The sequence below is a fragment of the Mustela erminea genome, chromosome 15, assembly GCF_009829155.1.
Source record: "Mustela erminea isolate mMusErm1 chromosome 15, mMusErm1.Pri, whole genome shotgun sequence".
Lineage (NCBI taxonomy): Eukaryota > Metazoa > Chordata > Mammalia > Carnivora > Mustelidae > Mustela > Mustela erminea.
Window position 1 is genome coordinate 75,837,667 of NC_045628.1, and position 21,773 is coordinate 75,859,439.

General features: G+C 39.9%; 2 protein-coding genes across 3 annotated transcripts in view; one reads left to right on the forward strand and one right to left on the reverse strand.

Moving 5' to 3' along the window:
- MTUS2 (microtubule associated scaffold protein 2) overlaps positions 1–21,773 on the reverse strand; it is a 576,541-nt gene that overhangs the window by 479,090 nt on the left and 75,678 nt on the right. The window lies entirely within an intron of this gene.
- LOC116574024 (ATP synthase subunit d, mitochondrial-like) lies at positions 19,975–20,568 on the forward strand. Its single transcript, XM_032314534.1, has one exon. It carries the CDS (start codon positions 20,027–20,029, stop codon positions 20,510–20,512), a length of 486 nt encoding a protein of 161 aa, XP_032170425.1. The 5' UTR covers positions 19,975–20,026; the 3' UTR covers positions 20,513–20,568.

Consider the following 21,773-nt stretch of genomic DNA (forward strand, 5'->3'; position numbering starts at 1 on the left):
GGAAGGGGATGGAGAACCATTTATCATGCAAATGGACCTCAAAAGAAACCTGGGGAAGCAATTCTCATATCAGACAAATTGGATTTTTAAACCAAAGACTGTAGTAAAAGATGTAAAGGAACACTATTATCATACTTCAAGGGTCTATCCCACAGGAAAATCTAACAATTTTAAGTATCTATGCCCCAACATGATAGCAGGCAACTACATAAGCCAACTGTTAACCAAAATAAAGAATCATATTGATAATAATACATTAATAGTAGGAGACCTCTCAGCAATGGACAGGTCATCTAAGCAAAAGATTAACAAAGAAACAAGAGCTTTGAATGACACACTGGACCAGATGGACTTTGTAGATATAAAACATTCCACCCTAAAACAACATAATACTCACTCTTCTTGAATGCACATGGAACTTCCTCCAGAACAGATAACATACTTGGTCACAAATCAGGTCTCAACCAATACCAAAAGATTGAGATTATTCCCTGCATGTTATCAGAGCAAAATGCCTTGAAACTGGAACTCAATCACAAGAAAAATTTGGAAGGAATTCAAACACGTGGAAGTTAAAGAACATCCTACTAAAGAATGACTGGGTCAACCACGAAATTAAGGAAGATCTTGAACAAATCATGGAAACTAATGAGAATGAAAGCATTCTCTCCAGAACCTATGGAATACTGCAAAGGCTGTCCTTTCAACAATGTGGCAGGATACAAATCAAAACCACAATGAGATATCACCTTACACCAGTTAAAATGGCAAAAATTAACAAGACAGGAAACAACAAGTGGTGGAGAGGATGTGGAGAAAGGGGAGACCTCTTACGTTGTTGGTGGGAATGCAAGCTGGTACAGCCACTCCAGAAAACAGGATGGAGGTTCCTCAAGACATTAAAAAGAGAGCTACCACATGACCCAGGAATTGTACTACTAGGTATTTACCCTAAAGATACAGGTGTAGTGAGAAGGAGCGCATGCACTCCAGTGTTCATAGCAGCAATGTCCACAATAACCAAACTGTGGAAATAGCTGAGAGACCCTTCAACAGATGAATGGATAAAAAGAAAATGTGATTCATATATACAATGGAATATTACTCAGCCATCACAAAGGATGAATACCTACCATTTGCATCGACATGGATGGAACTGGAGGAGATTATGCTAAGTCAAATAAGTCAAGCAGAGAAACAATTACATGGTTTCACTTATATGTGGACTATAAGGAATAGTGTAGAGAACTATAGGGGAAGGGATGGAAAACTGAAAGGGGAGAAATCGGAGAGGGAGATGAACAATGAGAGACTATGGACTCTAGGAAACAAACTGAAGATTTCGGCGGGGGGGTGGGGGGATGGGGCCACCGGGTGATGGGCACTAAGGAAGGCACATTTTGTGATTAACACTGGGTGTTATACACAACTAGTGAATCACTGAACACTACATCAAAAACTAATGATGTACTATACAGTGGTTAACTGAACATAATAAAAAATGAACAATTAAAAAAAATAAACCAATTAATCAATCATGAGAGAGAGAAAGGGGAGATACTGCTATCTCTTATCGACTCTGCTTCTCTAAAGAACCATGACCAAGACACACACTGAATGAACATAAAGCATCTAGAACCAAAGTGAGTCTGCAGCATAAAAACAATACAATGTTAGAACCTTACCTTTCTACCACTTCACTGGGTTAATTCTCCACTGTGCAGAACGTGTGCCCTTATTTTGCATGTGTATCTCATGTTTTAATTATTAAAAACAGCTGTAATGTATTGATTGCCCACTGATGAGGAGGTGAGCACTGTACTGTCAAGATTGTTTTATTTTGGGCACAGAACAACAGTGTGAAAAGCAGGTAATTCTAGTCTTGTTTTACAGACGCGGACACAAGCATGGAATATTAGCTCTCAACTGCCACAGTAATACTATAGCATATAGTATAGATCTCAGTGGCTTAGGACCTCCATTTATTTTCTTATCCATGTGCCCATGGCTGCAGTAGCTCCTGCAGGCCCCAGGTTCAGTGGGTGAGTCCACTGAATTTCTCATCCCACGCCACGTTCTTCTCAGCACTCATCACCCGAACACGAGCCCAGGCACACAAGTGCATTCAATCTCTATCTGCTTTCCACTTGCTGATGCTTCACTAGCCAAGGCAAGTCATGTTGGCTGAGCCCAAGGTCAAGGACAACGGAGGGCTATTTCCAACAACACACAGCCACAGTCCAAAAGTATAATGCAGCAACAGCAGGTGAAATGTTGGGCTCAATTATCCCAACTACCATCATTACCTTGTCCAAAGTCATAGGGCAGCCAGTTAAAAAGGACACTGGTCCATCAGACTCTAGATCTGCCTACCTGATAGTTGTAGTTCTTCTAGGACAAATGGCTCTAAAAAGGCCGTGATTCTCAACCTCACTAACAGGAGCTGTTGCAATTACCTGTATATGGTTTTCAGCCAGCAATGGCCCATCAGCCATCCTCCATCCACAATCCCATGGGTGCCTTATGGTCATTAATAGGTGTGCCATCCCTCAAGTGTGCTGGCAGTAATACTAACCACCATTAACTGTACCCAACCAATTAAAAACGTTCACACTCTACTCTACTCCAGTCCATGATCCAGGTAGAATTCTACTCGGGAAACAAGGCAGGTAGTCAAAAAATCAATGACTGCTCTAAACTAAAGGTCCCTGGTCTTATTCAAAATATCAGTGCCCCAGGGGCGCCTGGGTGGCTTAGTGGGTTAAGCCGCTGCCTTCGGCTCAGGTCATGATCTCAGGGTCCTGGGATCGAGTCCCGTGTCGGGCTCTCTGCTCAGCAGGGAGCCTGCTTCCTCCTCTCTCTCTCTCTCTCTCTGCCTGCCTCTCTGCTTACTTGTAATCTCTGTCTGTCAAATAAAATAAATAAAAAATCTTTAAAAAAAAAAAAATCAGTGCCCCAAGAGGTTTTAAAAAAATCCCTTAGATACATATTACGTTCCTCTTCATCAAGTGAACAGCCGTTTCCCTATACACTTCTTCCATAGTAACCTTCAGTTCATACCCAAACAGAAGGACCCCAGACTCTGAATCTGCCCAGTTAGGACACAGAAGCACTATGGAAGATCATGACTTGCTTTCATTCCTGGCCCCAAAAAGAGAGAGCAAGGCACGCAGGGCTCTACCTCACCACACAATACCATGTTCCCAGGCCAACCCCAGGATAACAACCCATGGATCCCACCCGGCTTCCGGGGAAGGCCCTCAGTCTACCTACAGGATTAATGACAAGAAAATCGATGCTGTAACTGTTCAGTCGTGCCCAGACAACCACATTTTAGTGGATAAAACACAATACCGGTTTTCTCAAAGACAATCTTCTCTTTAACAGATGATGTGTTACAAACACACCTACTTTTACTACATCAGACTAAAAAGAAGTTATCCCGAAGAAGGGGAAAATTGAAGACCACAGCTCACAAACCTTTTTTTTCCTGGAAAGTTTCTCATATAAAAAAGAGAGGACTCATGACTGACATAGACCTTCCAGAACTCAGTGCCATCTGGGATTATGCTCTCTCCCCTCCACTCCCTGCCCTGCCCCCCCATCCCTTCATCACAAACCTCTTGTTCTATGCTCCCTGCCTCTCTTCCCTCCTCATCCATCCACCATTCCCCTTCCCAGCTTACCAGACCTTTCATCATGAAGCCCTATCCAGATCATGAAACTGTCACCCTCAAAAGCACAGGATGGCTCCCTAATCCTTACACAGGCCTCCCTCTAGACCCTGTGTTTTTCCAGAATCAGCTGCCCAAAGAGTAGGGGTTGTGTCCACCGTGACCACCACCATGGCCCACACAGCCAGCACATACACCACACCCAGAAGGTGATGAGAAGTGTTACAGTGACCAAGCCTGGGTTTCCAGACGCAGTTCCTACTAAATAAAGCTCCCTCTCATACACCCTGTATTATAACCAAGTTCTGCTGCTCCCTAAATGTGGCACACCCCCACCTCTTTGCTCACCCTGGGCACTCAGCCTAGAAGGATATTTCGACCTATTTTCTATGCATCAAAATCCTTATTTCAGGTCAAGCTCAGATGTCAAGTTTCTGGGCTTCTCAGATTTTTCCACTGAAATCATTTTATCTCTGTCTGGAACTAATCTCTTAGTGTTTTGTATTATTGTTTATCTGCCTGCCTTTTCCATTATAGAGAACTTAAAAGCAGCACTTTAAAAAAAAAAATACATCTTTGTATCTTCCTTGTTTTTAGCACAGCAATTCAAAGACAGTAACACATACAAAATTTTATTAAATCTTAGGCTGCTGCAAAACTCATAAATTATGCTTCTATGTACATCAACCAAGAAATATTCATATGCTATACATGCTGTACGTTTAAGTTAGAGAAAAATTCATGACTATAAACACCATAACACCTAGTTATATCCCACAAGTATAATAAAATCTTGATTATCTGGTATCTCCTAGTCCCCAATATCCTAGTAAAACAAGAATCTAATGAACTAACAAAGATCAGAATCCCATTTATTCCCACACTGCAACAACAAACAAATGAACAACAATACACATAAAACTAAAAAAGCTCAAATGGTCTACAGAAATCATATTCTAGAATAAATTACACTATTGTTACTTCAGCAACTGAACAATTTCACTATTACAAATCTCTTACATCAGATTTCACATTTTGCATTGCAAATTACACCATAAAATTTTCAGTACATTTTCATAAAGATGATTTGTGGGGATTTCTTAACAAAATTTTGAATATTTAATAGATGACTGAGAAAAACTGTTTTCATTAAAGAGGTTAATTCAGAATGCATAATCAAGTACAAAATTAATTCTATATTTTTAAAAATAACTTAGAAAAAGAAACCACCATTAGACAATAAAATGGCTGGCTGCTAGCTTCTACACCATCCGTGACTAAGCTTATGGGATTAAAACGTGAAGGGGAATTTACCTAATTAAAATTAAGTACAACTTGTCTTATTTGATTAGCTCTCTCCTTCACACTCTTGGGCCCCATAACTAAATGCCCTGGTGATGGCTCTTATACACAGCTGTCATTTTAATGGAAATATACTTCAGTAAATTCAGCATATTTCTGTCCACTTCCAATTGTTAATCCATGTCAATCTCATTTAACAACCAGAAAAGCCATTATGAACTTGTCAGCACTTTAATTTCCCTAAATGAATTTAATTGATTTTTATTACTCATTTGGCATTAACATCATCTTCTCCGAATAATGAAGTACAACAAAATCAGCTGTCATAAATGCCCACTATGTTTAAACCATACCTTTTAGAAACACATTAGATGGGGATTTGTGTTTTCAACAACTTGCCTCCAACTTGACTATTAGGACGAAGAACATAATGATGAGAATCTGAGAATGCCTGCCCTTGGGAAGGAAGCAGGAAGGCAGGGTATCAGATGTGGGAAAGACAGCAACCAAAGCAAGGCACTGTCAACTCAGGCAGGACAACATGGCAACAAGCTAAATATTAGTACGCAGCATTTGTATAGCTCATCCAGAGTATCAAGATCTTGGTGATGAATAACAATGCCAAGGTGGCTTTCTCTTCATTTTAATTCCCACAATCATATCTACTTTCTTTTGGTTTCATAATACTAATAACCATGCACCACAAGAAAAACACCTAGTATATGTTTGCTATTAACAACATAATGTTCTAAGTGCTTTGCACACATTGTTGCATTTCATGCTCTTAACACATTTATATATTTCTGCAATGAATATACAGAAAAGTGAGGAATCAGAGGTGAAGTACCTTGCCCAAGGCCTGAAATTTAACAGTGGAACCAGGATTCAATGCCATGCCATGGACTCAGACCTGGGTCCTTAACAGCAAAGTACAACGGCCTTCACCAGTGTAAGAAGTCCTTGGCGTGGGGAGAACAAGACCCACCACAGAGAGATGGAGTCCCACGAAGCTGCCCAGATGGCCATTAGGGTTTAGAAAACATAGTACTAAGTATTTCATAAATGTGTGTAAATACCTTAATAGTAGCCTATAACTAGTATTTCTTCCTAAAGTACAATTAACTGTCACTTCTTAAATTATTTTAAATGGCATTATATGTTCAAATACATTAGCATCAAACTCATTTTCATTTATTCAATGAAAATATCAGTCTTACATAAAACAGAAAATACAGGACCTTAATCCAGAATTCATCAACTGTTCCGTCGTTAAATAAGTAGAGGCAGAATCAATGTATTTCAAATTCTCTTCTTGAGGGAATTTCAATCCTATTGACTTCTGCAGAGTTAGGAATGGTCAACAGCTTTCTGTGTCAGAATAATTAAGCACAACATTCTGATTCTGGGTAAAAAGCAAAACTGATCCAGAATTGCCTTGTTTGACCAAATCGTGCTGACCGAAATGCAGCCGAGGCGTCTCTCATCTCCTTCTTATCTCAGCATTAGAAGGAAGATCTAAGGTAAGTAACAGAAATAAAATCCTTTCCTTTGAATTAAAGTGTATAATGAAATCAATCTTACTAATGGAGCACATCTTGCCTAACAAGACAAATTTGATGCTGGTTTATCTTTCCAAGTAGCAGGCAATGTATGAGCCCTTTTTTACAGGAAAAATGGCCATCAGGTAAAGATCTCATCTGCTCCTCTACTAATTCCGACTAATCTTAAAGTGATTTCTATACTTTTTCCACTCCTTTTCAGCGCCCAAAGTACAAGAATTACCTCAAAATAATCTAAAGATTCTCCCTTGACAGAGGGCTACTGGGCACTGCTTCAAGTGACTGAAACTGGGAGACCAGATGGCCACCATACTCCCCTTCAGCCAGGACAAGCACTGACCACAAGCACGGTGCCAGAGAGGAAAGGGCAGTGCCAACCTAGCCCACCATCCCCACAGAGGGGCAGCAGACCTCCCTCTCCTTTATTCCCAATACATATGGACTTAAACTTTTGTTTTTATATTTTTATAATGAAGTGACTACGCCAGCAAAATAAATTTAGTCTACTGGAGCTGTCACCTTGGTCAAATACAGCCAGGGTCCGTAAGTTTGCATCCAGGAACAAGAGGATACTGTTTGACGGCAGAATTGCTCTCAGTTTTCCAAACAAAAAGAGGGAAAAACAAAACGGAAAAAAAATGAAAACTAAACAAAAAAAAATACAAGATAAAAAAATACAAGTCTGGACAAGATGGCACAGTCTCATTTCTCCTTGCCCCTCCCCATTAAATATGAGCCATGTTTGTAAGGACTTAACAATTCCCAAGAATTAAAAAAGGGGAAAAAATTCCATTTGATCAACTTAATTCCTTTTCCTGATCTTCCCTCCCTTGCTCCCTTTCCTTTCCACCCTCTTTTCCAAGCTGTTTTGCTTTGCAGTGTGTTACTGGTAATAAACCCTGGAAATGAAGCAAACGTCACCCAAAGCAGAATGTTGAAAGGTGTACAAAAGGAGGTAGATGCTTAGGACTGAAGGACTTAGACCCTAGGACTGAAGGAACAACAGAGCGGCAGAGTGCCTTAGGATCCCCCATCCAAAAGCAGAAGGCAGCCCAGACTTGGCATTTCCTGATTTTCAATCTAGCAACCGAGGGCAACCCATGTAGATTTATTCCTCCCTTGAATCACAAGGGAATCCTACTGACAACACCATGTGAGTCAGGCAAGGGGGACAGATAGAAACCCCTGCAGACAGTAAATGGCCAGGGGAAGCATTCTTCTCCCAGTTAGGCAAGAATATAACCTCCACTGAGGAACATGGGGGGGATGGGGTGATACCTTCAATAACGATGATTCTATTATAGAAGGTGCCTAGGAAGCATCCTTTCCCCTGAGGGCCTAAGATTCCCCTCTCCCCCTAGAGGGACAGGGAGCCAGGAACCATGGGCAAGAAGGATCCCTCCACAACAATATCAAGCCTGGGAAGTACTCTAAATCCCCACAGGCAGGGGATCCAACCACTACCAGTCATCTAGCATGAAAGGTTACTTGTTCCCATGGGCTAGAGACTCCCTTCCCTGCTGAGAGACACCGTGCATCTGGAAAGCACCAGTAAAAGGGATCTCAAGACAATAAACAGCCAGGCAGAGGAAACATCACTGTCCCCATGAACCAGAAACACTCTTCTTCCATCTAGAGGCACAAAGTGGGCTGATCTAAGCAACTTCCACCTCCTCAGGCAGCACCAGCAGGGACCAGTGGGAGACCCAGTGGCACTACATACACCAAGCACGCTTAAGAATTAAATTACAGAGCCCACAGAAGTAGGCCAGGATCTGTGTACTAAACCTAAAAAGCATGACTGCCTTCCAAAATAAAATATTTAAATAGAATTGAGAGAGTTTTAACAAAATAGCCCAAACATCCAAAATACAATTGAAAATCACTCATCACTCCAAGAATCAGCAAAATTGCAACTTGATTTGAGAAAATACAACCAACTGGCATAAGCATTGAGATAAATAATATGTTGGAATTATCTGTCAAGGATTATAAAGCAGCTATGATAAAAATGCTTCTAGCTATTACATATTTTCTTTAAAAGAAATGAAAAAATAGAATTGAAAAATGTAATAACAGAAATAAAAAACCCAGTGGATGGGCTCAATAATAAAGTGGGATGACAGAGAAAAGAAACAGCGAACTTGAGGATGAACCAAAAAGTCTATCCAGTCATAACATAGAGAAAGTAATCTGAAAAAAAAAAAAAAATTAGCAGAGCCTCGGACACCTGTGGGACAATAAGAAAAGATCTACCAATCCTATCTTTTGGAGTTCCAGAAGGAAAAGAGAAAGAGAGCAGACTGAAAGAGAATTTAAAGAAATAATGACTAACAACATCCCACATTTGGAATCTACAGGATTAAAGAAGCTGATGAATTCCAAACAGGGTAAACACAAAGGAATCACCAAAACACATCACAAATTTCTCAAAACTAAATACAAAGAAAAATCTTGAAAGCAACCAGAGATAAACAATAGAGTACCTTTGGGGAAATACCAATTCAGTTTTATTCATCTGAAACCACAGAGGTCAGAAGGAAATGGCACAATGTTTTCAAGTGCTGAAAGAAAGAAACAGTCAATAACAAATTCTTTACCCAGAAAAACTCTCCTTCAGGAATGAAAGATAAATAGACATTCTCACATGAAGGAAAATTAAAACAATTCATTGCTAAAAGACCTACCCTTAAAGGATAGCTAAAGGAGGTTCTTCATACAAAGGAAATCATAAGGTCATAAAAGAAGATATCTTAGATGAAATGGACCCAGTTTCCAAAAACCACAAACTACCACAACTCACTCAATATGAAAGAGATTATTTGGGGGAATGCTATAACTATTGAAGGGTTTAATTCATAATGATAAGACCTCCCAAAAAGGAATCATCAGGCCCAGGTGGTTTCATTGGAGAATTCTATCAAATGTTTAAAGAATTAACACCAATTTTATACAATCTCTTTCAGAAAGTAGAAAATAAGAGAATACTTTCTAGCTCATTTTAAGAAACCAGTCTTTCCTGATATCAAAACCAGACAGTACAAAAGAAAAAAAGAAAAAAAAAAAGCAAACAAACCCCAAAACTATAGACCAATATCTCTCATAAATATAATTATAAGACTCCTCAACAAAATGCTGGCAAATTTAATCCAGTATACAAAAGAATTCACACCATGACAAAGCTGGATTTATTCCAAGCATGAAAAGCTCACTGAACATCTGAAAAATCAATCAATGTAATCCACTACATATACAGCCTAAGGAAGAAAAGCCATACCAATTGATGTAAAAAAAAAAAAAAGCATTTGACAAAGTCCATTCATGATAAAAGCTCTCAGCAAATTAGGAGTAAGGGGCACTTCCACAACTTGATAATAAGAATGTACAAAAAACCTAGAGCAAATATGCTTAACAGTAAAAGTCTGAATGCTTTCTTCCTAAGATCAGGAGGAAGTCAAGGCAGTCCATTCTTCTCACCACTTTTATTCAGCACAATTCTTGAAGTTCTAGCCAGTATAATATGACAAGAAAAAGAAATAAATTTGGATGGAAAAAGAAGCAACAAAACTACCCAAATTTGCATATGACATGATTTACTACATAGAAATTCCCAAGGAAACTACAAAAAAAACCCTCTTGGAAATAATAAATGAATTCAGCAAAATTGCAAGCATAAGATCAACAGATAAGTATAAATTTTATACCTATATACTAACAAAAAGCATGTAGTAATTAAAATTAAAAATACAATACTATTTATAATCTTTCCAGAATAAATGAAACACTTAGGTATGCACTTAACAAAACATATACGGGATCTTTTTGGTGAACACTATAAAATGCCGATGAAAGAAATCAAAGAAGATCTAAGCAAGTAGAGAGACATATCATTTTCATGAATTTGCAGAATCAGCATGGTAAAGATGTCAATTCTCCCCAAATTGATCTGCTGCAATTACTATCAAAATCTTAGTAGGGTTTTATTTTTTTGTAGACATAAAAAAGCTTATTCTAAAATTATACAAAAAGTCATAGGCGCTAACCATAGTTAAAACAATCTTGGGGGGAAAAATATAATAGAAGGAATTGCACTACCCATTACCAAGATTTACTATGCTGTTACAATAACCAAGACATTTTCATACTAGCAGAACAGACACATTGGTCAATGGAACAGACCAGAGAACCCAGAAACAGACATGAAAATATGTCCAATACATACTTGACAATGGGGCAAAAGCAACTTGATGGAGGAAGAATAGCCTTTCAACAAACGATACTGGAACACTTGCACATCCACAGCCAGATTTAACCTCAAACTAAAGCCCACATCTTATACCAAAAATTAAGTCAATATGGACCATAGAGGTAAATGTTAAAAAAAAAAAAAACTGTAAAATTTTAATTTAAAAAACACAGAAGAAAATCTTTGGGGATCTGAGGCTAGATAGACCTTTTAGGCTTGAACCAAAAGCACAATCACATAAAAGAAAAAACTGATAAATTGAACTTCATCACAATTTAAATATCTGTTCTGTGAAAGATCTTGTTAAGAGGATGAAAAGACAAGCTACACATCTGTGACTTGCAAACCACATATTTGAAAAGGAATTCATATATAGAATACATAAAGGACTCTCAAAAGTCAACAGCAAGAAAACAATCTCCAATTCAAAAATGGGCAAAGACAGGAACAGACTTTTCTCCAAAGAGTATATACAGATGGCAAATAAGCACATGAAAAGAAGTTCAACATCACTCACCAAAAGAGAAATGCAAGTTAAATCTGCAATGAGATATCATTACACATTTGTCACAATGACTAAAATAATAAAATGCTGCTGTGTATGCAGAGAAACCAGATCACTCATCCATTGCTGGTGGGAATGTAAACCAGTTTAACCACTCTGTGTCACTCCTTGGCAGCTTAAAACAATAAAAACAACCACAACACTAAACTTGCAAATACCATACAGTCCAGCAATTGTACTCTTGGGCATTTATTTGAGCAAAATAAAAATGATATTCACAGAAAAACCATACATGAATGTTATGGGCTGAACTGAGTTCTCCCTACCTCCAAATTCATATGTTGAGTTTGCTAACCTCCAATATCTTAGTATGTGACTATATTTGGAAACAGTGTCTGTAGAGAGCTAATAAAGGTTCCGTGAGGTCATTGGGGTGGACTCCATCTAATGTTTTTATAAGAAAAGAAACTTGGACACAGGCACGCATGATGACACAGGCAGCTGGTGACCATCTATAAGCCAAGCAGAGAGCCCTCAGAAGAAACCAAGCCTACCAACACCTTGATCTTGGACTTCTAACTGCCAAAAGTGTAAGAAAATACATTTCTGTTGGTTAAGACATTCAATCTGTGGTACTCTGGTACAGTAGCCTAGCAATCTGATCCAATGAATGTTCGTTTTTATTTGTAATAACCCCCAAAAGGAAACTACCTAGGTAACTTTTAAACAAATGTGGTACATCCATACCATGGGATACTGCTCAGTGATACAAGAAGAAAATTATCAATACACACAACAATGTAGATTAATAATCAGAGAATTAAGCTGAGAAAAAAAAGAGACAATCCTAAAAGATTACTTAGTGTAGGACTATAATTATTTTGTCTTCTTTTTTTAAGATTTTATTTCTTTATTTTAGAGAGAGAGAGAGAGAGAGAACAAGCAGAGAGAGCAGCAGAGGGAGAGAGAGAAGCAGACTCTCTGCTAATTTGGGAGCCCAATGAGAGGCTCGATCCCAGGAACCTGGGATCATGACCTGAACTGAAGGCAGAGGCTCAATCCACCAAGTCATTCAGGTGTCCCAACAATTACTTTGTCTTTAAATAACACAATTATGGACATGAAGAACATGTAAGAGGTTGCCAGGGGTTACAGATAATGGGGGAGATATTTTAGTGAGTGTGGTTATAACATGAGGGATCCCTGTGGTGATGGGACTTCCAAATCTTGATGATTGCAGTTGCGTGTGAACCTATATAGCTGATAAAATTACAAAGAATTAAACATAAGGACATGAATGAATACAGGCAAAACTGTAGAAATCTGAATAACTGGTGGCTGTATCAATGCTAATACCCTGTTTGTGATCATGTACCACAGTTCTGCAAGATACTATCATTGAGGAAAACTAGGTGAAGGATAATATGCTATATGTCTATTACTTCTTATAACTGTGTCTAAATGTGCAATTATCTCAAAATAAAAAGTTAAATAATGCCACGGGGAAATGTGTTTATTGCCTAAAGAAGTAAAACTGAGACACCACCTTTGCTGGGCCAGAGTGGATGTGGTAGACTCTGAAGAAAAGGAATAAAGAGGAATAAAGAGAATCTGAATTCTTTGCTAAATAAAAGGTTTACATCTTCGTCAAGTCTGCATTATTCTAGTATTCTCCTTAACTACCCAGAGAGTAGGCAAATATTTGAACTCATCATTACTTCACAGGGAAAGGCTACGCACTGACAGATGAGACATTCAACCAAAGATGACACCACACATCACAGCTCATGCAAAGTCAGACTCGAGTGCCCAGAACTTCCAGTCTACTGCATATATTATTTTTTAAGTATGTCTAAAATAAAAATATGTTGCCTCCACAGTGATTTCTATTTTGCTTTTTATACTTGAAGTGATACATTGCTTTGAGGCATTTAAACCTAAAAGGGAAGTTTTGGTACAACTGTCACCTAACTCCCTAATGGGTGCCAAGTCCCAGCTAGCAGGGCAGTAAGCTGGTTCTTTCTAGACACCATCATTCATCTTCTTTGAAGAGATAATGTTTGCAATCAGTAGTAGAAAGGAAGGGGTTGGTCATGTAGCTATGCTTTTCATCGTGTCCAAAATAATAACACTGTCTTTAGTGTCGTGCTCAGGATGGGAGGAGGAACCATTGGGTGAAGAGAAGGGCTCTGGCTTCAACAACCCCTGAGGAATATTCCACACCGTGGGATGGCAAAGCTGAGACAAAGAGAAGTTTTAAGCTCTAACAGAGCTTCTGGTAACATTTCTAAATACTCACCTGTGGAGCTCATTAGAGCCTCATCAGCTCAGCTTATTCACCCTCCCTCAATCCAGGGCCAGCTTCGCAGGCAGGCATCCTATCCCAGCGCCCCATGTGTGGCCTAATGCACTGCTGTCACAGTCTGGGCATTCTTCATAATTTTTTTTAAAGACACTTATTTCTTTAGGGGCACCTGGGTGACTCAGTGGTTTAAAGCCTCTGCCTTCAGCTCAGGTCATGATCCCAGGGTCCTGCTCTGGCAGGACCTGAGCTCTCTGCTCAGCAGAAAGCCTGCTTCCTTCTCTCTTTCTGCCTGCCTCTCTGCCTACTTGTGATCTCTGTCTGTCAAATAAATAAATGAATAAAATCTTTTTAAAAATGGGTTAAAGATACTATTTATTTATTTATTTATTTGACCAAGAGAGCAAGAGAGCACATGCAGGGGGAGCAGCAGAGAGAGAGGGAGAAGCAGGCTTCCTGCTGAGCAGGGAGCCAGATGCAGGACTCCAGGATCCTGGATGCAGATTCCAGGATCCTGGGATCATGACCTGAGCCGAAGGCAGGTGCTCCACCAACTGGGCCACCCAAGTGCCTCTGGAAATTCTTTTTTTTTTTTTTTTTAAAGATTTTATTTAATTATTTGACAGAGAGAGCAAGAGAGCACAAGCAGAGGGGTAGCAGAGGGAGAGGGAAAAGCAGGCTCCCCACCAAGCAGAGAGCTTGATGTGGGGCTCAATGTCAGGACCCTGAGATCATCACCTGGGCTGAAGGCAGAGGCTTAATCCACTGAGCCACGCAGGCACCCCTGGAAATTCTTGATAAGTTTTTTACAAGACAATCCCACATATTCATTCTGCCCTTAGTCCTACAAAGTATACAACTGTTACTGCCTCAAACACATCTTAGAGTGTCACCCCTTGCCCCTTTCCCACAAAACTTCCAATCCATTCTCCTAGAATGCCTTCCACTTCACTGCTTGCCAGAATCTAACCTCTTCCTTTAACCTCCAATAAAAATCCCAACTCTTCCCTGACCACCTCTGCCTCATGTCCTGTATTATATATTACCTGTAAAATTACTTCAATAATCAATCACAGCCTACACCAAGACATGCCTGATAAAACGTTAATTACATTTTCTTTTGTCGTCTCCTTTTCACACTTTTTTTTGGTCCCGGATCTCAACTCGATTAAAATTCAGTGAAGGCAGAGAAAATCGTCTCGCACAGCACTGTCAGAACTTACTGAGACAATGAGAAATGTTCCCTACCCCCGCTGTCTCTGAGAGCTGAGCTACTACACCAAATGAAGACTTGAAATGTGTGTGGTGCAACTAAGCAACAGAATTTTGTTACTTCAGTTCATTTTAATGAATTAAGCTTAAATTTACATGTGCACTAGTGGCTAGTGTCTTGGATAGCACAGGTCTGATGCTTCTCTGTAGCTTCTCTAAGGCCAGGTGCAGAGATGTGCGCAGAGGGAATGCCTCAGCCATTCTGATTTGATTTCTCAAGAACTTAACACTCACTATCATGAAAAGTATATAAAAGTTTTTCAGGAAACAAGTGTTCAGTAAGTTATATTCTAATCTTCCTATGGCTTTAAATACTCCTGGTAGTTATAGACTATCTATTAACATTAGTTAATCTAAAAAATGAATTCAACTCTCTAACTTACTCAAGTTAATACTGGGGAATTGTGTGGCTTCAAATTAAGGATACCTAATGTACCTTTTCTTTTGATTACAGAATTCCTCAAAATATCATCCTATATCCTAAAATTCCAAAAGAAGCCCAGCTCATTATTGCACAAATTAAAAAAAAAAAAGTCAAATAAAACTCATGAAATACTGCCTAGTCCTTTAAGAGCCTAGGACAGTGAAAGGCTGATGATACATTCTCTTCCAACAGGGCTGCAGCCTCAGAGATCTGTGAAACCACTGCCTAAAGACTCCCCCTGTATTTCACATCTGTGAGGTACAAGAACCCAGCTAGGACCCCCTCCACATACTTCCTCCTTTCCCCTTTGTTGTGCTACACAGAACTTGGCACACACGAGGCTGGCCTTCAGACACGGAACGGATGATTTTTTAGGAGAGCTAAAACTGACAGGTGGATTTCCATCTTTTTGAAATGCTTTCATGCTTCTCTTGACCTTTACTGTCTCAAATTGTTTTATCTTAGGTAGTTCTCCTATTGCTCCAGGACCTCCAACACTGATAATAATCAGAAAATAACCAATTCATTAGTCTTCTGGTATATCCAAGAACTTTTGTATTTAAACATTATGCCAGTTAAGTTGGTTAAGTAAAAAGTTAAATTAGTTAAATACCCAAAAGGCTGGAAGTTTCCATACCTAAGGCAGATAGTGCCCCAGGTTCCAAGGACTTTTTTTTATTATTATTATTTTTAAGCAAAGTATCTTCTCTCTTTTACTAGAATTTGTCTCACACACAGACCCCAGTTTTTGCCTCAGCCTGTCTCTGATATTTATATGCCAAAAATGCATTATTAACACAACCTCAAAAAGAAATGGTGGAACATTTCTATGTGCTAAACCCATGATTTCTAACCTTCCATTGTACTTTTTGCAAGTCCTGCTTGTGGTGGGACCATGTTCATCAGTTCAGGGTGCCGTAACAAAATATCCACAGAAAGACGGGCTTAAACATCAGAAATGTATTTTCTCACAATTCTGGAGGCTGGAAGTCCAAGCCCAAGGTGCCAGCTGCTCTGATTTCTGGCAAGAACTCTCATCCTGACTTGCAGATGACTTCCGTCTCCCTGTGTCCTCATGTGGCACACAGAGCAAGAGGAAACTCTGCTGCCTCCTGTTATAAGGGCACTGATCCCATCATAAGGGCCCCATCCCCATGACCTCATCTAAACCTAAGCACCTCTAAAAGGCTCCATTTCCAAATGCCATCCACTGGGAGGCTGGGGCTTCAATTGATGAATTGGGAGATACGATTCAGCCCACAGGAAGGACAGTAATGAGGACAAAAGTTAAACACTAAGTAGTGACCTTCCCCAAAATAAATGATACAATCCTAAAAGTTCTCAACATCTTATTCTATGTGCCTTTTGCCCATCTCAGAAAAAGAAAGTGTGACTTGCTGTACATGCAAAATCCCAAGTCTTTAACAAACGCAAAATGATGTGTGCCTGGATCCTAGCTCTACTATATATTTCTTTGAGTCATAAAAATTTGCAAATCTGCACATGGCAGAAACTAAGCCTCATAACTCAAGGATATAAATAATTATAATCATGTTCTATTCATATGGAAAGCCTGTTTAACCTGTCTTCTCATTCAGCCAGCTGTAGCTTTAAAAGCCATTTGGAGGGTATCTCAATACTCATGCAATCTCTCTTGGATGTTTCTGAAATATGAGCTCCTCCAAGGAACCAACAAGACTCAGTATCTTGGGAACCCCTGTGCTTCATGGGGGGTACTCTTATATTTCAGAAAGAGTCTCAGAACTACTTGTTATCCAAACCACAGAAAAATTACCAGGCATAGTGAACCTACAAGAGATGTATATAATGATTCAACCCACACCCGGCAGCAATAAGACTCTTCTAACCACAGAGCAGATCAGTGGACCAACGGCTTTGCCTTTAGGTCTTAGGAAACGATTACCATTCTTATTGTTGTCTTGGTCCTTTCCCATCAATACCTGCCCTGTGCCACTTTCTACATTGAACTGGGCACAGAAAGAATCCTGAAAGATCTCGAAGCATTGTGTGGTCAGGACTAACTTCCATCCTGCCTCTCTGGGTTCTTACCTCATGTCAGTTCACTTACTGAGCATCTTTCCAAAGTAGTTTTGTTTCTGGTTTTTGGTTTTGGGTTTTTTTTTTTTTCTAGTTAAGATACTTGACTCTGACTATAGCTCTGATACAGCAAAGGCATGCTAAATGTCTGCAGTGGCTTCCCACTGCCTGAAGAAGAAAGTGCAAACTTCATTCAAGAACCTCATACCAGATAGGTGGCTCAGTGGGTTAAAGCCTCTGCCTTCGGCTCAGGTCATGATCCCAGGGTCCTGGGATCAAGCCCCACATCGGGCTCTCTGCTCAGTGGGGAGCCTGCTTCCTCCTCTCTCTCTCTCTGCCTGCCTCTCTGCCTACTTGTGGTCTGTCAAATAAATAAATAAAAATCTTAAAAAAAAAAAAAACCTTGTACTACCCATTATTTAACTCTCCAAGGTTATTTGCTCCTACTCACTCTCTTGTCCAGCCACACAGAATGCTGTTGGTTCTTCATGACATTCCAGGCTATCCTGCCTTCAGACACTGGCTTATGCTGTTCCCTGTCCTGGGAATGCCCACCACCCTCACCCACCTACTTCCCAACCATCAACATCACTACACACCCACCTAAACTCCACATGTGGAATAAAAATGATCCTCGCCCTGGAGCCATCTCTGGTTTCCTCCACATGGAAGTTCTCCCCACTATGAATCCTCCTAGAACCAAGCAAGTGTTCTCCTGCAGATTTCAGCACCCTCTGCATTGCAGTCCTGTACATGAGGTTCATCTCCAGACCCTAAGCTCCTTAGCTGAGTCCCCCAAATATCTGGACAATGTCTCTGCACAGCAGGATCTTAGAGAAACAAGGAGAGAAAGAGAAAAGGAAAGTGAGAAAGAGGGAAAGAGGTGGGTCAGGAAGGAGAAAATGCCCAACCCCATGAATCTCTTATCCATAAACATCAGACAATTCAAAATGTAACTGCAAATACATGAACTAAAGAATGAACTCAGAGTAAGACATTAGGTATGTTCTGCAAAAAAGATATGTTTCTGTCTGGTTTGGGGATCAGGGTAATGCTGTCTTCATAAAAAGAGTCTGGAAGTTTTCCTTCTGCTTCAGTTTTTTGAAAGAGCTTCAGGAGAATAGGTGTTATTTCTTCTTTGGAAGTTTGGTAGAATTCCCCAGGGAATCCATCAGGTCCGAGGCTCTTGTTCTTCAGGAGGTTTTGATCACTGCTTCAATCTCGTTACTAGATATTGGTCTATTCAGGTTGTCAATTTCTTCCTGATTCAGTTTTGGAAGCTTATAGGTTTCCAGGAATGCATCATTTCATCTAGGTTGCTTAATTTATTGGCATATAACTGTTGATAAGAATTTCTGATGATTGTTTCTATTTCCCTGGTGTTAGTCATGATCTCTCTCTTTTCATTCATAATTTTATTAATTTGGGCCCTCTCTTTCTTTTGGATTAGTTTGGCCAATGGTTTATCAATCTTATTGATTCTTTCAAAATACCAGCTTCTGGTTTCATTGATACATTCTACTGTATCTCTAGTCTCTGTGTCATTGATCTCTGCTCTAATCTTGATTATTTCCCTTCTTATGTGTGGGATTGGCTTAATTTGTTGTTGATTCTCCAGTTCTTTAAGGTGTAAAGAGAGCTGGTGTATTCTGGATTTTTCAATTTTTTGTGAGGGAGGCTTGAAGGGTTATGTATTTTCCCTTAGGACTGTCTTTGCTGCAACACATAGGTTTTGGACCAAAGTGTCTTCATTCTCATTGGTTTCCATGAATTGTTGAAGTTCTTCTTTGATTTCCTGGTTAATCCAAAGCCCACCAAAAAGGAGAATTTCAGACCAATATCCCTAATGAACATGGATGCTAAGATTCTCAACAAGATTCTAGCTTATAAGATCCAACAGTACATTAAAAAGATTATCCACCATGACCAGGTGGGATGTATCCCTGGGAGGAGGTTCAACATTCGCAAATCAATCAATGTAACATAACAAATCACTAAGAGAAGAGAGAAGAACCACATGGTCCTCTCAATTGATGCAGAAAAAGCATTTGACAAGATACAGCCTCCATTCCTGATTAAAATGCTTCAAGGTATAGGGATAGAGGGAACATTCCTCAACTTCATAAAATCTATCTATGAAAAACCCACAGCGAATATCATCCTCAATGGGGAAAGGCTGACAGCCTTCCCTTTGAGATCAGGAACACAACAAGGATGCCCACTCTCACCACTCTTGTTCAACATAGTATTAGAAGTCCTAGCAACAGCCATCAGACAACAAAGAGAAATAAAAGGTATTCAAATTGGTAGTGAAGAAGTCAAACTGTCTCTCTCTTCACAGATGATATGATACTTTATATGGAAAACCCAAAAGATTCCACCCCCCCCCAACTACTAGAACTCATACAGCAATTCAGTCATGTGGCAGGATACTAAAATCAATGTACAGAAATCAGTTGCTTTCTTACACACTAACAATGAAAATACAGAAAGGGAAATTAGAGAATTGATTCCATTTATTACAGCACCAAGAACCATAAGATACCTGGGAATAAACTTAACCAAAGAGGTAAAGGATCTGTACTCAAGGAACTACAAAACACTCATAAAAGAAACTGAAGAAGAGAGTTCCGTTCCTTGCTGCTGTGGACTCTGGGCAGCCGGGGTCGGTGAAGGATCTCAAGATGGCTGGGCGAAAACTTGCTCTAAAAACCATTGACTGGGTAGCTTTTGGGGAGATCATACCCCGAAACCAGAAGGCCATTGCTAACTCCCTGAAATCTTGGAATGAGACACTTACCTCCAAGTTGGCTACTCTCCCTGAGAAACCCCCTGCTATCGGCTGGGCTTACTACAAGGCCAATGTGGCGAAGGCTGGCTTGGTAGATGACTTTGAGAAGAAGTTCAATGCCCTGAAGATTCCTGTGCCAGAGGATAAATACACTGTTCAGGTGGACGCTGAAGAAAAAGAAGATGTGAAAAGTTGTGCTGAGTTTTTGTCTCTCTCCAAGGCCAGGATTGTGGAATACGAAAAACAGCTGGAGAAGCTAAGGAACATAATTCCGTTCGATCAGATGACCATTGAGGACCTGAATGAAGCCTTCCCAGAAACCAAATTAGACAAGAAGAAGTATCTCTATTGGCCTCACAAGCCAATCGAAAACTTATAAACTTGAGGTGGGGAAAGAGCTCTGGCCCTCGTATTATAAACGCTGGACATTAAAAATAATGGATATGGAAAAAAAAAAAAAAAAAAAAAAAGAAAGAAAGAAAGAAAGAAAGAAAAGAAACTGAAGAAGAAACAAAAAGATGGAATACCATTCCATGCTCATGGATCAGAAGAATAAACATTGTTAAAATGTCTATACTGCCTAAAGCATTCTACACTTTCAGTGCCATTCTGATAAAAATTCCACCAGCATTTTTCAAAGAGCTGGAGCAAACAATCCTGAAATTTGTACAGAACTAGAAGAGACCCCTAATTGCTAAGGAAATGTTGAAAAAGAAAAACAAAACTGGGGGCATCACGTTGCTGGAGAGGATGTGGAGAAAGGGGGACCCTCTTACACTACTGGTGGGAATGCAAGTTAATGCAGCCACTTTGGAAAACAGTGTGGAGATTCCTTAAGAAATTAAAAATAGAGCTTCCCTATGACCCTGCAATTGCACCACTAGGTATTTACCTCAAAGATACAGATGTAGTGAAAAGAAGAGCCATCTGTACCTCAATGTTCATAGCAGCAATGGCCACAGTCACCAAACTGTGGAAAGAACCAAGATGCACTTCAACGGATGAATGGATAAAGAGATGTGGTCCATATACACAATGGAGTAGTATGCCTCCATCAGAAAGGATGAATACCCGACTTTTGCATCAACACGGATGGGACTGGAAGAGATTATGCTCAGTGAAACACATCCAAGCAGAGAGACTCAATTATCATATGGTTTCACTTATTTGCAGAGCATAAGGAATAACACAGAGGACGTGGGGAGACGAGGAGAAGTGAATTGAGGGAAATCAGAGGGGGAGACAAACCATGAGAGATAGTGGACTCTGAGAAACAATCTGAGGGCTTTGGAGGGGAGGAGGGTTGGGGGTTGGGTAAGCCTGGTGGTAGGTATTATGGAGGGCACCTGTTGCATGGAGCACAGGGTGTGGCACATAAACAATGAATCTGGAACACTGAAAAGAAATTTTTAAAAGATGATATGTTTGGGGTTAAAATACATTTTTTTAGAGTTGGTGGTTGTTCTAAAATAGTAACCTCAGCCATGCCTCAGGGCCCTTGCCTTTGCCTAGAGGGTTGCCCCTTTCCTCTCAGCTTGGCATATGTTCATTGAGACCTCCAAATGACTCAAGCACCAGCTTCCCCATGAAGCCTTCACAATACATTATATGACAGCCTCAAACTCTACCCTGCCGAATGT

What these genes read in the sequence shown, in the direction of transcription:
- LOC116574024 (XM_032314534.1), top strand. Translation starts at nt 20,027, where the DNA reads ATGGCTGGGCGAAAACTTGCTCTAAAAACCATTGACTGGGTAGCTTTT.